The 16088-nt window shown below is 41.5% G+C and overlaps 1 protein-coding gene across 4 annotated transcripts in view; it reads right to left on the bottom strand.

Moving 5' to 3' along the window:
- The window catches only part of ZNF326 (zinc finger protein 326), a 67128-nt gene that overhangs the window by 32260 nt on the left and 18780 nt on the right, over positions 1–16088 (bottom strand). For 3 of the 4 annotated variants that reach the window (XM_078332398.1, XM_002751060.7, XM_078332397.1), the window contains exon 1: positions 898–1060. The exons of the other annotated variant lie outside the window; for it this stretch is intronic. Coding sequence is in view for 1 of the 3 variants with exons in the window: in XM_002751060.7 (XP_002751106.2) it covers positions 898–913 (16 nt within the window). In the remaining 2 variants the exon portion in view is untranslated. Of the gene's footprint in view, positions 1–897; positions 1061–16088 lie in introns of those variants that run through there. 4 annotated transcript variants of the gene reach the window in all.

Here is a 16088-nt window from a genome sequence, read left to right as displayed (position 1 = left end):
CCTAGTAAAATTTGAAGACAAAAGTGAAGACCAAATTAATTTTACTTTGTGACCCTGTAAAAGTGGTTTAAAGAACTGGTATCTGAGACAACTGAAAGGTATTGCTAAAATACAGTTTATTCAATCCGTAGGTCAAATACTTACAAGGCTATGTACAGGTGTTTAAATGTGAAGGACATTTGATGCGTGCTGTGCCAAAATTCTGATTAACTTAAACCCTATCTACATACGATCCAAAGAAAAGTGGTTTGGTTCACGTAAATATTTCAAATTAGAGATTAACAACGGGATAATTTTTGTTGATAAACACAACAGTTTGCTAACCAGGAAACACCTTGCTTTCCATTTCGCATAGATGGCTATTTATATATATATCACTTAAAGACACCGTTTCAACTCATCTTAAACCAGGACAACCAGAAACATCACTGTGAACAAGCCTCCGAAAATTATATCTGGCAAGAAGCAAACCGAGGCTGAGGATTAGCTAAACGGATGGTCTGGGGCGCTGCCCTGCGGGGCGAATGCGAGACTAGGTGGGTGAGGCCGCACTCGCCCGTTGGCTCGAGACCGGGAAGTTGGAGACGTCGGGGCAATTTCCACTACCAGGAGCCAAGGCGAGTCTGGGGCTCCAGCCGGGAGGCCCTCGCGCTCTGGGCGCGTCCTACCCAACACCGAGTTCTCAGGTCTCCGCCGGCAGCCGGCGCCGGGCGGGCCGAATCAGGGCGCGCGGGTCCCCAAAGAGGCAGACGCCGGGCGCTGGGCCCGCGTCGGGCCGGCGGCCTCAGGGCCCGCAGAACAAAGCCCACACGGCCATCTTGAGACCGTAAACAGATCCTCAACGCAGGCCACCCCGCCTCCCGCCAGCCGCGCCGACCAGCCAGAGGCAGCGCTTACCGTCCTCGAAGTCCATGGCGGAGGCTGGGGGCCTTCGGCCTTGGCGGCGCTGGGCTGAGCTATGGCCGGCTGCGAGCGCCCGCGATCAGCGATACCACACGCTCACTCGACGCGACTGAGAGCCGGCGCTACCCGCCCGGGAGCCGCAGGCCACAGAGAGGCTGGGGAGGCGGGGCCGACCGGCGCTGCCTGCCCCCTCGGCGCGGCCTGTTATTGGCTGGCGCGGGCTGGTGGGCGGGCCCTCGCATGGGGGCGGGAAGCAGGTCTGCTGTCAAGCTCCGAGGTGCTGACCCCCTGGAGCCGCCGAGGGGGAAGGAAGGTAAAAAAGGAGCGCCAAAGATTGGCTGGGGTTGTGGGAAAGCGAGCGGAGTGTACGGGAAGGGCCGGCTGCTGCCCGCCATGTTTGAACCTGGCAAGAGCGAAAGAAGCCGGTTGGAATGCCTCCCTGCTTCCCAAACTAATAAAACCCCATGCCTAGCTTTTGCTTTTCATTGGCTAAGAATGACTGATCAGAATATTTGTAAGTACTTACGGAGTTTCTTCCGTGGATACACACAAGTCTGGGACATTTTTTAGAAGGCTGTGGCAAATTTGAAAAGCAAGATACAAAATTGCATATGGAATCTGATCGTCGCTATGTCAATAAATTCCCTTAAAAGACAAAGCATTGAAATAAAATGGAAATCATAATTCTTTTTAAAAATTTTTAATTCTTTTTATAGAGATGGGGGTTTTGCCATGTTGCCCAAGCAGGTCACCAACTCCCGGGCTCAAGCGATATCCCCGCAGCCCAGTCTCGGCCTCCCAAAGTGTTAGAATTACAGGCGTGAGCCACCACGACTCTCATGGAAAGAATTCTAAAACATGAACAATGAATCTTTTGGTGATGACTTTTTATTTACACATGATTATGTATTATATATTCTCCAAATTATTGAGCACTTTGATAATGTAAAATATACGTTTGGCATAAAACAAATTTAATACTTATTAATGATTAGTGTTTGTTAAAAGTTCTCCTTAGTCAAATACTATGTTTCGTTCTCTTTGAAGATATACTTAGTGATGCGGGGGGCGGGGGGTGCACTCTTGGCCATTTAAGTCAGTGGTTCTTGATTGTTACTGTACTCTGGAATCATCCAGGGCACTTTTTAGTAAGTGCCAATACTCAGGTTTCACTTCAGGGATTCTGATTTGATGATGAACCTAAAGCTGTAACAAATGTTTATTTTCAAGACATTTAGAGATGTTATTGGACTAATTTCTCTTCTGATTCAGTAACCTGTACCCCTTGGGAAAATGTCAGGTCTAGAAAAATAACTTTAGAGACAGGCTATGATCCAGTTCTGAATTTTGAGCTTGAAGGATGACCTCCCAAAACACACATACTGGATTGTATTATTGCCATTTTGGAAATGATGTTTGTGACATGGACACAGTTATTCACACATTCAACAATCTGGAAAAAGACAAACTGACAGTGGAGCAATTTGAACCATAGGTTTTTTTTGAGGTTTGTTTTTGTTTTTGTTTTGCATATTAGAGCAAATGGTGGCAACAATGAGTTGATCATTAGATAGGGAACCATGAATCCGATTATTTACATTTTTCAGGGTCCACCCAGTTGCTGAAACCAAGTTCCAAGGAGGCAACCTATGGAAATAAAACTACAAGAAAAGCTCGCAGATGCACTATGTGTATTACTGTTGCCCCAAAAATGGGCAGGGCATTTTTTCCTCCTCCATGCTAATTGATTCACTCTGTTTTCCACCCTTTTCTTGTTTCCTCCTTTTTTCCCTTCTATGTAGACACTCCTCTGCTAACTTGGAGTTACATCCCAGTAAACTCTTCATAAATTGAAAATATCACAAGTCAAAAATGCATTTAATATGCCTAACCTATTAAATATCACAGCTTTGCCTAACCTACCTTAAATGTGTTTAGAACATAGCCTACAGTTGGGCAAAGTCATCTGGCGGCACAGGAAATTGTAGAATATCAGTTGTTTATCCTTGCGATTACGATTCTGACTGGGAGATGCTGCCCAGCATTGCAAGAGAGTATCCTACTTCATATCACTAGCCTGGAAAAAGATCAAAATTCAAAACTGGACTATAGTTTCTACTAAATGCATGTCACCTTCTCACGGCTATAAAGTCAAACATAGTAAGTCAGAGACCATCTATACATGTATTCTATTCACCTGAACTGAACATTTTAAAATTTGAACTCATAATTTCAAACCTGTTCATCCTCTTGTATTCTTTCATCTCTATTAGTGGCATCATGAACAGCCACACACTATGCCATCCTAAAAGTCATCTAGTCAAAACTCAGCCCTCCCTCATCCTCCCACCTCCAATCCATTCTGAGTTTATTAGCTCCTAAAATGTCTTAAACCTGCCCTCTCCTCTTCATCCCGCTACCACAACCTAAGTTTAGACTCTCATTATCTCTCTCCAAAACTATTGCCTCAGCTTCCTAATTAATCTCTCTGCCTTCCAGCCTCCTCAGGGTTGCAGTGATCTAAATGCAAATCTGAGCATGTCATCACGCAACTCTATCAAGGATTAGGACTAGTCAAATCTCCTTACCCTAGAACACTTGCAGCAGGATCTGGCCACTGCCTGAACTGCCTCATCTCTGCATTTCCCTCGTTTCCTCTCTCTCACTATTTTGATTAGGAATTTCATGTGACAGGTTCCCAAAACACCCCTATGCTTTTTCATGCCACTGAACTTTTGCTTATGTTGTTTCCTCTACTTGGAAGAGGTTAACAGGTTAACCTGGTTAACTGTACTCATCTTCAAAACACAGCTCAGGATTTATTTCCTTTAAAAACAGTCCCAGATCCCATCCCCACCTCCTAGGTCAGTACTTCTCAAATATTAACATGCATATGATTCACCTAAGGACTTGTTAAGACAAAATCACTTTCAGTCAGTCTGGGGTGGAACTGGAGAGTCAGCATTTCTAACAAACTTCCAGGAGATGCTGCCGCTGGTGGAGCCACACTTGGAGGAGCAAGGCCTGTGACTGCATTAAATATTCTGGCTTTATGTCTTCCCACATTAAAAGCTCTTTGAGATTAGAATCAAGACTTCTTTGTATCTTAAGTGGGAAACATACGTTTACTAAGAAAATTGAGTCCTCACTGAATGATTTTAGCTTTTTTTTCTTATTATTTTCCACCAGGTTACCTTCTGGCAAAGAAATGATTTTATAGCTTGAGGTCTTTAGGTGTTGGCATGACTAAAAGGAAATAAATATTGGGTCACCGTATTTGTATGTCATGTGTGTATGCGTGCGCATACGTGCACACACACCCCCACACACTCTCACACACACATACACACACACCCTTCTTCCCTAAAAGAGAAGACTGCCAGACAAGGAATTCCTAACTCAAGAACAAACCTGACCTTGGCACAGATGCCTGGAGAGCCAGAACACACATATCTTTTCTCCCCTTCCTTCCTCTTTCCCCTCCTATTTTCCAAATAGGAGGTGCTCTTCCAGAGGCAGAGGCCATACACAGAGATACCGTGCAATACATGAGAATCTATCAGGTTGTCTTCTAATTCATTTACTCAACAAACATTGACTGAACACCTTCTATGTACCAAGCATCATTTTCTTACTTCCTAGTTATCTCTCTTCCGCCCCCCACAGTCTACCTAGACTGCCTGTCCTGTTCTCACTTTGTTAGGCTCAGATTTTTATCTTAAAGGGCCAACGCTTTGACAAAGTCTTATGCCATTTCATATTCCATATATTTTACAACAGATGGCAGGTAAATAATGCCATAACAGCAAAGTATGATGTAAAATAAAAAAAGAATAGGGCCTTTCATGTGAAGAGGTAAAAGGACATAAGGGCTGAGGTCAAGACAAGACTGCCAGGAAAAGGAGGAAATGTGAGGTCACACCTAGGACCTGACCCTGAGGGAGTTGTCAGAGAAGCCACACCTTGGAACCTGAGATGAGCCAGGTGAACTGACTCCCTGAGGAGCCAGGGACCTTTGTTCCTCCTCTCCTAACCATCTGCCTACATTCCTTCTACTCTAACCACACAGGCCCATCTGCTGTTACCCGAATAAGCTGTGTATTTTCACATTCCCCGGCCGTTGCTCATGTTGAACTCTCTGCCTCAGTCATGTTTCCTATCTTCCTTTGCCATACTTCAGGCTCAGTATAAGTGTTGCCTCTTTGTAAACCTCTCCCTAAGTTCTTACTCAGAATCCCCTTCACTCTGTGTAAACTTATGAGCAGTTATCACAGTTGGATTTTTGCTACAATTAGTGAGTGAATTGGTTATATCCTTGCCTTGCGCCTCGTTCACACTCTTGGAGTATGGAGACCCTTTGCAACCCTTTGTATGGCCCATACATAGCACATTGTCACCGTGTATGTTGGAACATCAACCAAATGATGAAAAAACTTAGACTGAAATGAGGTGCCAGAGCTGCTTCTGCAGAAAATTACTGTGTTGCACAATTACGCTGGAAAGAAAGTGACAATAGGGTTGAAAAGGAGAGTCTTGATCCATACAATGCTCTTCTAATTTGCCACCAAATAATTCTTCCTCCATGTTCTTTAGGGAATCCATAGATCCTCAGAGGGGAAGTCAAAAACTAACAATTACTATTGTATAGTTAAGCCGCCGAACATAAAGTAATTTCTACTGAGGATCTGAGGACATATCAAAGGAGAGCTAGTTACAGGGCCACAATAATGGAAAACTGCTGAGAACAGCTGGTGTGACAGCATTAAGTGAAACACATTTTATACATGGTAAGATGTCTCTCCCTGGTTTTAACACAGAACTACAAAAAGATGCAAGTGTCTCTAAAAGCCGAAAGGAATAGTAATATAAGTTATAATTAACCTTGATTAAGCCCTATATGGTCATAAATATTCCAAAGCACTTTACAGGTGTTAACTAATTTTATCTGCTCAACAATGCTATGATTGCAGGTATTATTATCCTCCTCAATTTATCAATGAGGAAACTGATCCAGAAAGATAAAGATTTGTTCAAGGTCACAATGCTAATGAAGCGTAGAGCCAAGATTCAAATCCAGTCAGCCTGGCTCCAGAGCTTAAGCTTGCATCTCCTTCATTTTGAAGTACCCACTGTGCTCTACTGAGCAGCTACTGTGTGCTAGGAATTTTGATGGATACTTTACATGCCTATTTCTTTACAATAAGGTAGGTTATACCCTTTCCCAAAAAAAGGAAGACTGATGAGAAGTTAAGTAACTCACTCAAGACCACACAACCAGCAATTGCTGGCTTCATATTTATGATAAATATTGTTTAGTCATGCTTAGGTCTATACCAATAGAGCCAACCTTGTGGACCCCATACCATCATCAGTGACCTCAGTTTAAAAAAAAAAAGACTTGCCGGGCGCGGTGGCTCACGCCTGTAATCCCAACACTTTGGGAGGCTGAGGTGGGCGGATCACGAGGTCAAGAGATCGAGACCATCCTGGCCCACATGGTGAAACCCCGTCTCTACTAAAAATACAAAAAAATTAGCTGGATGTGGTGGTATGCGCCTGTGGTCCCTGCTACTTGGGAGGATTAGGCGGAAGAATCGCTTGAACCCAAGAGGTGGAGGTTGCAGTGAGCCGAGATTAAGCCACTGCACTCCAGCCTGACGCCTGGCGATAGAGCAAGACTCTGTCTCAAAAAAAAAAAAAAAAAAAAAGACTTCACTAATCTATAGAGGATTTTTACATAATTGTACATAATGCAGTCAAAGAGAACTATTAATACACATAAGGTAACTATGTAAGTGATCATGAATGCTTTGTCCTGAGCTCTAGGCCTTCCTCAGATTGAGGAAAAAAAACTGGTTTATTTCATATGAATTTATTTTCCAAGAAAGCAAGGTAAAGTTGCAAATACAAAGTGCTTTCAAAATGTAATTGATACCTTCCTTTATTGGTTACATATTGTATAAAGTACACTTTTCTGGAAAATGAAGTACATTCCCTTATAGGAACTCAATTACAACTCTGAATAATTGTCATTCATTTTATCTTACTCTTGTGTTATATTCCATTGTAAATTTTAATTTACCAAGTCAATTGAGAGCAAGCTGGCTGTGACACCTGTCAACCCCACTGATAGCCAGAATTGATTTGCTGGATCTGTCCTCCTAAGATGGTGTCCTGTTTCTTCCTGGCTCTGCCACATGTGTTGTTCCAAAAGCTGGACACTTCATTGGAGAGGATGATTTTTCTAGATGGAGAAAGACAACTGTCTACAGAGAATCAAGTTCTTCTGCTGGAATATTCAAGGCATGTTGAGTAGGTTCCCCTGCCTGACTGTGTCTCTCCCAGTGATTAAGATAATGAGCCACTTGAAGGCAGAGATTTCATCTTTGTGTCTGCAGCCCCCTAGTGCCATGCCTGGCATGTAGTTAATTCTTTAAAATGTTTCTTGAATGAATAAAAAGAAACCAGACACAGAGCCAGCTCCTGTGTTCATATAGCTTCAATTCTACATGAAGGTAACACCTATAAATAAAAATACAGACATAGAACATTCAAATATGCATGGACAGGATCTAAACCCCCTTCTTTAGAGTTCTTACAGTTTACAAACGGAAAAGGCACCATCCTAGACTAGCCAGTAGAGGGCATCACACACCAAATATAGTCAGAATGTGGCTACAGAAATTAAGTTCAAGTTCTAGTTCCTGATGAGCTGAAGAATTCTAAATGAACACCAAAGCAGAGAATACTTTTGGCCTGTCCTCTGCAAGTACCTGTATTTCTATTTTGGTGTAGTCATGGATAGAAACTTTCCGGTTTGCCTCATTTCATTTTCAGAGATGACTTTTAAAGCATGAAACAGTGAAAAATGCTCACTATAATGGCAAATTTGAAAAGCAAGATTTAAAATTGCTTAGGTCTATTGGTGTTTGGAGCCAGTATGAAATTCGATGACTGCTATGTCAATAAATTTTCTTAAAAGACAAAGCAAGCCTAGTATGTTGGTGTGTGTCTGTAGTCCCAGCTATTCTACTTGGGAAGCTAAGGCGGGAGGATCACTTGAGTCTGTGAACTCAAGGTTGCAGTGAACTGTGAGCATGCAACGTGGCTACACTCCAGCCTGGATGACAGAGACCCTGTCTCAAAAAGAAAAAAGAATGAAAGAAGGAAGGAAGGAAGGAAAGAAAGAAAGAAAGAAAAAAAGAAAGAGGAAGAAAGAAAGAAAGAAAAGACAAAGCATTAAAGTGGAACGAAGAATCCAAAACAAGAACAAGGATTCTTTTTGTGATGACTTTTTAATATATACATGCATATTTATTTTTCTGTATCCTCCAAATTTCTTGAGCACTTTGATAATGTAAAATATATATTTGACATAAAACAAGATTTGATATTTATTAACAATTAGTGCTTATAAAAAATTTCTCTATAGTCAAATATTGTGTTTCATTCTTTTTGGAGATACGATGGTGGGTGTGAGGAACCTCTGGCCATTTAAGTCTGTGGTTCTTGATAGTGGCTCTTCTCTGGAATCACCCAGGGCACTTCTGATTTGATTTGATAATGAACCTAAAACTATCAATAATGTTTACTTATCTTCAAGACACTTAGGAGAGGTGTTATTGGAATAAGTGCTCTTCTGTTTCAGTAACTTGTACTTCTTGAGAAGAAAATGTCAAGCCTAGAAAAAGAACTTCAGAGATTGAATAACCATACATTAACTGATTGATCTATGTATGGGAAACAATGTAACAACTACACCCTGAATAAGGGTTGCTACCGTTGTATGTGTGTATATAACTTAGAGCTCTAAAAGCCAGATTGGTTCCAATATTTCCTCTAACTACCCTGCAGCCCTTGGGAAATAATTAGCTAATGACAGTAAAGGACTTTTAAACTTGAAGCATGTTGTATAAATGCTAAAGGCAGGAAACACACAGAGGATTTCCACTGATTGCCAATGCTTTGCAACCAGAGACAATCTGATACATCTTTCAGCCAATTTCTTTTTTTGTAACTGAAATCTTTCTAGTTTTTAATCCCAGGGAAACAAAGGAAGTTCTTTTTTAAATGCCTTTCCGGCAAATCAAAGACCTAAGACAGTTGCTCCTTTCACTGTCTCATAAGTGAGGTTCCTGCCTCAACAAAACACCACATTGTAATGTGGTTTGTGTGGATGAAGGTTAGGCAGTTCACTGGTTTGCTGTAACTGAAGCTGGGTGCTACCCAAAAAAGGGGTCATACCAGCTTCTCTAGTAGGAGTCCTGGTACTACCCTGTACATCTTCTTTTGTTTTAAAGCAAATAATCTGTGCACATGGTAATAAATCACATTGTATAAAAGAACTTCATTGAAAAGCAACAGCCTTTCCTCCCTCCCCTTGCTCAGCTCCAGTTCTTCCGGAGAGAAAAACTTCCTTGTTTCATCTGGTATGAGATCACTTGGTGTTTACTTCCACTGCACTCTATGTCTCGGTTTACCAAGCTTTAGTCAATAGCAGTTAATTCCACAGTTTTAAAACGAGCACGTCTCTCATATTGCCCTCTTCTTCCCAATGTTTAACAGCAGTGATCATATATTTTATTTCCCCTTTTGGAACTAAACCTTTATATTTCAAAATACTCACATTTCTATCTCTTTTTAAAAGCATGTCTGCGGGCTTTCTCTTCTATAAAATGAAGCAGTGGTTCCGCTTCCCATTCCTGCACTTTTCCTCTTGCTCCTATTTTTGTCAGCTATACTTTACAACTAACAAGATTGTTAATATTTCTATGGTACTGCCATCATAAAAAAACTATTTTCTAGCCAGGCGCGGTGGCTCAAGCCTGTAATCCCAGCACTTTGGGAGGCCGAGGCGGGTGGATCACGAGATCAAGAGATCGAGACCATCCTGGTCAACATGGTGAAACCCCGTCTCTACTAAAAATACAAAAAATTAGCTGGGCATGGTAGTGAGCGCCTGTAGTCCCAGCTACTCGGGAGGCTGAGGCAGGAGAATTGCTTGAACCCAGAAGGCGGAGGTTGCGATGAGCCGAGATCGTGCCATTGCACTCCAGTCTGGGTAACAACAGCAAAACTTTGTCTCAAAAAAAAAAAAAAAAAAAACTATTTTCTACTTTTCTATAGGTTGACTTTAGAAGTTTAAGAAACTATATAATTCCTTCCAAAAAGTATAGTAAGGAAAGGGAGAGGAGAACTAACGATACATTGGAGAAACCTGGTACACACTAGCTCAGCCAGGTGATTGAGGTCATATTGATTGTATGTACTGTGAATACATAGTATGAACGTGCTCTTGATTTGATGTGATAAAAATGGCACCTTCCCTTTTTGGTCCTCCTCACAAAACCAATCACGCAGTCTAGTAAGAAGAAAACCATTTTAAATCCCAAGTGAGAGACAGTCTACAAAACCCTAATCAGTAGTCCTCAAAACTGTCAAAATCATCAAAAACAAGAAAAGCCTGAGAAACTGCTATAGCCTAGAGGAGCCTAAGAAGACATGACAGCTAAATGCAATGTGATATCCTGGATGCGATGGGATTCTAGAATAGAAAAGAGACATTAGGGAGAAACTAAAACAATCTGCATAGGGTATGAACTTCAGTCATTAATAACGTATCAGTATCAGTACCCATTCATTAATGTAACAAATGGGCTACACTAATGCAAAATGTTAATAACAGGGGAAACTGACTGTAGGGTATATGGGAACTCTCTGTACTATCTTGCAATTTTTCTGTAAGTCAAACAGTTCTAAAAAATAAAGTTATTTAAAATATTTTTAAAAAAATAAAAACAGGCTGGGCATGGTGGCTCACGCCTATAATCCTAGCAGTTTTGGAGGCCGAGGCGGGCAATTGCCTGTGCTCAGGAGTTTAAGATCAGCCTGGGCAACATGGTGAAACCCTGCCTCTACTAAAAATACAAAAAATCAGCCAGGCATGGTGGTGGGCACCTGTAGTCCCAGCTACTGGGAAGGCTGAGACAGGAGAATCGCTTGAACCTGGGAGGTGGAGGTTGCCGTGAGCCAAGATTATGCCACTGCAATCCAACTTAGGTGACAGAGAGAGACTTTGTCTCCAAAAAAAAGAAAAGAAACAATCCAATATACTGCACATACTCAATTATGATTAATATAGACATTGTTCAATGTTAATATGCTAGGATATTTTCTTTTCTATGGACTTAATGTTATAACCCCTGGGTCTCTCAAATGAGGCTATTTCTAGCATCAAGGTCAAATGAATTGCCTTTTCATAGACCCCATTAACTGCTTATATTCCTGCCCAGTCGTAGTTTGCTTCATGTGTGGTCTGTGACTTTATTGCTCAGAATTGTTTCTCTTCAGTTTCCAATTGTCATTTTATCATTGTGTATTCTAGGCTGTGGCATTTTCTGCCCAATTTAACCATTAACTCTCCCCTTCCACTTTCTTGTAGAAATTTGTTGAAATTTCCAGTTTATTGCTTTCTACCTCTCCCTACTACATGCTTTTTTTCCCCTTGTGCTTATTTACTTTTATTTCAATGAGATCATGGGGGAAAGTGAGTGCATATAGGTTCACTTTCCTGTCTCAAAAAAGAAACTTACTTCATCTTTCATACAATTTTGTAGATACTAGAGTATAGTAGTTGAGATCTGGCTCGAAGAAAGGAAAAATATATGCAGCGTTACTGGGCTAGTTCTAGTGCTCAAGGAAAAAGAAAGAGTGCTTTCCATCAATCAGTGGCCTTCCTGCCCCAGATATTTCTAGAAACAGGTTATTCTGATTAATACAATTCTCTTACTTGTTCTTAAAGAATCACATGATGGTAGGAAAATGAGTTGTTTTAATAGAAAAGTAGAAGGTATTTGTCCAAGGTCATTCAGCTAATAAATGAAAGCGTTATGACTAGGAAACAAGCAAGGGTGACCTGAGGAGTCTTCTGACCCCATCCTGAGTCTGGAATCACTGTTTCCCTCTCGATTCTCTCCGATCTCCTCCTCTCTGACCACATCCTTTTCAGAAATTCTAAAGGGAGGCCTAGAGAAAGGACAGCGTAGGGTGGGAGGCTAAGAGGACTAGCTGGAAAAGTGTCTGCTCCTGCTTTTTTCAGAGATCTACTTGCTGTGGCTGAGGTAAGAGAACTCTGGGGACTTACCTTCCCTCTTTACTCCCTCCCTTACCCCAAACCTGCCTGGGTGGAGCTGATACAGACAGCAGGCCTGGCTCTACTTGTTTTGGCCAAATATATGCCCTGGCTTTAGAATTAAATATCCCTCTTCGTGAGGGAGGTAGTAGATGTTCCTATTTACATAATAAATCTTTCTCCTCAAAGTTTTCTTATTCCTGAATATTCATGCTGTTATGACTTGCTAAAAGAAGAAAGGTCATAGGTGTATGATGTTTCATTCAGTAACTTAATATTAGGCAAAGGGGGCTGACCATGACGGTCCTGTAATGCCAGCACTTTGGGGGGCTGAGGCAGGTGGATTGCCTGAGATCAGGAGTTTGAGACCAGCCTGGGCAACACAGGGAAACCCTGTCTCTACTAAAATACAAAAAAAAATTAGCCAGTGCACCTGTAGTCTCAACTACTTGGGAGGCTGAGGCAGGATAATTAATTGCTTGAACCTGGGAAGTGGAGGTTGCAGTGAGCTGAGATTGTGCCACTGTACCCTAGCCCAGGTGACAGAGTGAGACTCCATCTCAAAAAAAAAAGGTATATATATATATATATATATATATATATATATGGCAAAAGGAATTTTTCCTGTGCTCTTTAATTCTTTATTGTTTTTTGCTTCCAGAAAATGCAAAGAAGAAAGAAAAATGTTAACAGTAAATTTGACTATTTATTTAATTTTTAAAGCACAAAGTAATGAGGAAGAGGGCCTTCATCCTCCATATCCTACAATTGACTTCTGTAACTTTACTCAGATACTATACCCCAGGGCAACAGTTAGACTATCCTCCAGAGGATGTAACTGAAGAGTCTAATAAGAAAGCCATATTCAACCTTCAAAAACCATGGCAATAATCTGTTATAACCATTTCTTTGAATCATGTTGAAAATGCGCCCCTTCCTAGGAGGCAGCGCTATGATGCACTAAGAGCTTCCATTGATTCTCATTAATTTATCTGAAAATGAAGGACAGCTGTGACTTACCAAAATTTTTTATTTATGAGGGACACACCTTGTGTCCCTTAGCCCCTCTCCATCCTTCCAGATTCTTGTCTAGGGAGCTGTACATTGCCAGTGAATTAAAAGGTTCAATATTAGAATCTTCTAATTTTTTACTTGAGAATATTGTCAAATATAAATTTCAAACTCGAGACCCCACATTGAGAAAATTCTTCTTGATGCTAAAATGAAATATTTAAAAAATCTCAAAATGGTTTGCCTTCAAAACAAAGGAATGCCTAGATAAGGATGATAGGATATCCATATAAACACTATTTAAAAATGTAAAAAATTGTTGAGATGGAATATCTGGTTACTATACATCAATTAATAGCATGAAACATTGGCATTAATAAAAATATATTGTGAGCAGTGGCTCACACATGTAATTCCAGCACTTTGGGAGGCCAAGGCAGGTGGATCACAAGGTCAGGAGATCGAGATCATCCTGGCCAACATGGTGAAACCCTGTCTCTACTAAAAATATAAAAATTAGCTGGGCATGATGGCGCATGCCTGTAATCTCAGCTACTTGGGAGGCTGAAGCAGGAGAATCACCAGGGAGTCAGAGGTTACAGAGAGCCAAGATCGTGCCACTGCACTCTGACCTGGAGACAGAGGGAGACTCCATCTCAGGAAAAAATAACTGGAGGCTGGGTGTAATCTTAGCATTTTGGGAGGCAAAGAGAGTGGTGACTCATGCCTGTGATCCCGGCATTTTGGGAAGCCAAGGGGAGAGAATCACTTGAAGTCAAGAGTTCAAGACCAGACTGGGCAGCATAGTGAGATCTTGTCTCTACAAAAACTAAGTTAGCCAGGCATGGTGGCATGTGCCTGTAGTCCCAGCTACTCAGGAGGCTGAGGCAAGAGAATCACTTGAGCCCAGGAGGTTGAGGCTACAGTGAGCTATGATCATGCCACTGCACTCCAGCCTGGGTGACAGAGCAAAACCCTGTCTCAAAAAAATAAAATAAAATGTGTAATCACTGAAAAGGTTGAGGTAGTCCTATATATTTGATATGTTTGTTTATAACATATAAAGTGAAAAGGCAGGTTACTCACAGGTTGTATGTCATCTCATTTGCATATATATAGTCTATAGCATACGTACATGTATATATTTATGTGCATGAAAATTTCCAAGGGATCTAGTCTATAGAGTGGTTAACTGGAAGGTCAGCTATGAGGTGAAATGTTTGTAAAGGGATTTTTCACTGTCTCAGTTCTCAATGTTGAATTTTTATAATAAGCTAGTTTTACAGGCATCATCAGCAGAAACAACAGTGATAATTCCATTTGGAGAAAATACAAGGTAATGGGAGATGGTCTGGCACATTCCAGGCATCATTATAATACCAATCATTTTGTTTTCTCCTAGTTAATTGGATACCAATAAGCAAGGATTGGCTGTGTTGGAAAGGAAAACATTCTGAGCCATACTTTCACTAACAAACTGGGAAAAGCATACAATTGAATTGCCGGAGGGGAAATACGATGACTAAACTTGGTGAGAAATTTCCCTGCCTAATCAGTTTTCCTACCTCTCCAAAAGAATCAGCCAGTATCTTTTAGTCTGGGCAAGAAACTCTGAGAGCATCCACCCCTACCACCCTTTACAGTGACCCTGAGTAAAAGCTGATAAACATCAGTAAAGCTGATACACATCAGAGCACTGCAGCCCTGCTTTTTCTGCAGATCCTTATTATCTTCTCAAGGAAATGGGAATTTCGAAAACACTAAATGCTCAGAGAAAACATCAAAGAGTTCCCTTACGCAACAGGCAATGTCAGATCAATCCTGTGAAACACAGCTTCGTGTGGCATTGTTCTAAGGAGAGACTTTCACAATCCAGTCATCTTCATGTGTCTTCTCACTCTGCAATTAACTATTCTCTTACTGCCTCCTGTAGTTCCCCTAGTCTAGACATTATAATTATCATGACAATTCTTCCGATGTCCTAATTAACAGAGAATGAAACACCCTGGAAAAAGAAAGTCAGGACCCCGGGACTTAGAAGTCGTATCTGCCAATGCCAATGAGGAAATTAGCCAAGTATAGAGGAGAATGATTCATGGACTTCTTCACTTCCCTATCTCCCCTTGCTGACCTTCCTATACTCTTCTCAAAGGAACATATCGAAAGTTTGCTTCTACTTTTCTTCCTCCGTATTTAATCTTCCCACACCACATGGCTCTGTTGAGGCCCATCTAGGCCATCAGAATTTAGTAGCTAGTCAGTGCTGTACCAAGACATTCCAGTTTGTAGTGTGTTTTTGAAAATGTACTTTTATGAATAAATTATGAATTTCTGCAGCACACAGATCATTTTTACATGACTGCCTAGATAGGAGCAACTTCAGCCTATTCAAACAGGATCCAGGTTTCAGATTTGGGACAGGAGGCTTATTAAAGAAGTATCCCTCCAGCCTCTTTTCCATCTTTCCCCTTGTGCAGTGAGGGACTTGGTGAACCTAATAACAAAGCCACTGTACTCCTTTCAGTGTTCCACCCTAGTTTAGCTGCCACAGCTGTGAGTCAGGGGGTCCAGGGGTGCTCAGACACAGCTCTGCCCAAGGTCAGGGCCACATTTCATACAAAGGGCTTGCCATTTACTGGCAGCTGCAGGATGTTTAGCATGAGCCGAAATTCCCCAGCAATTGAGTTCTGTGGGCTGAATTGCCCTGCCCTTCTAGGGAACTCACACCCAGTATCTTATTACCTCTGCCTAGTCACTATCATCTCTCTGTTTTCAACTTTAATTTTCTTACTTCTCATCTGCTTCTCTCTTTGTCTTTAAAGAAATTTGGAGGCATTATCAGTGAAAAGGGAGGTGTCACTAGAGGGGAGGAGAAGAGGGGTCCTTTCTTCCCCCTTATTTTATACATACACATCAAGAACCCAGAGCTTTGTGAGACCCTGGGGACCAGGACTCCTGGCTAGCTGTCTCTGGACATCCCTTAACACAGGGTAAGAAGAGATTCCTGGCCCCTGTCACTCCCCATTTGCTCCCTGCCATGTTC

The sequence above is a fragment of the Callithrix jacchus genome, chromosome 7 (assembly GCF_049354715.1).
Source record: "Callithrix jacchus isolate 240 chromosome 7, calJac240_pri, whole genome shotgun sequence".
NCBI lineage: Eukaryota > Metazoa > Chordata > Mammalia > Primates > Cebidae > Callithrix > Callithrix jacchus.
This window is presented reverse-complemented; position numbering and strand designations above follow the sequence as displayed.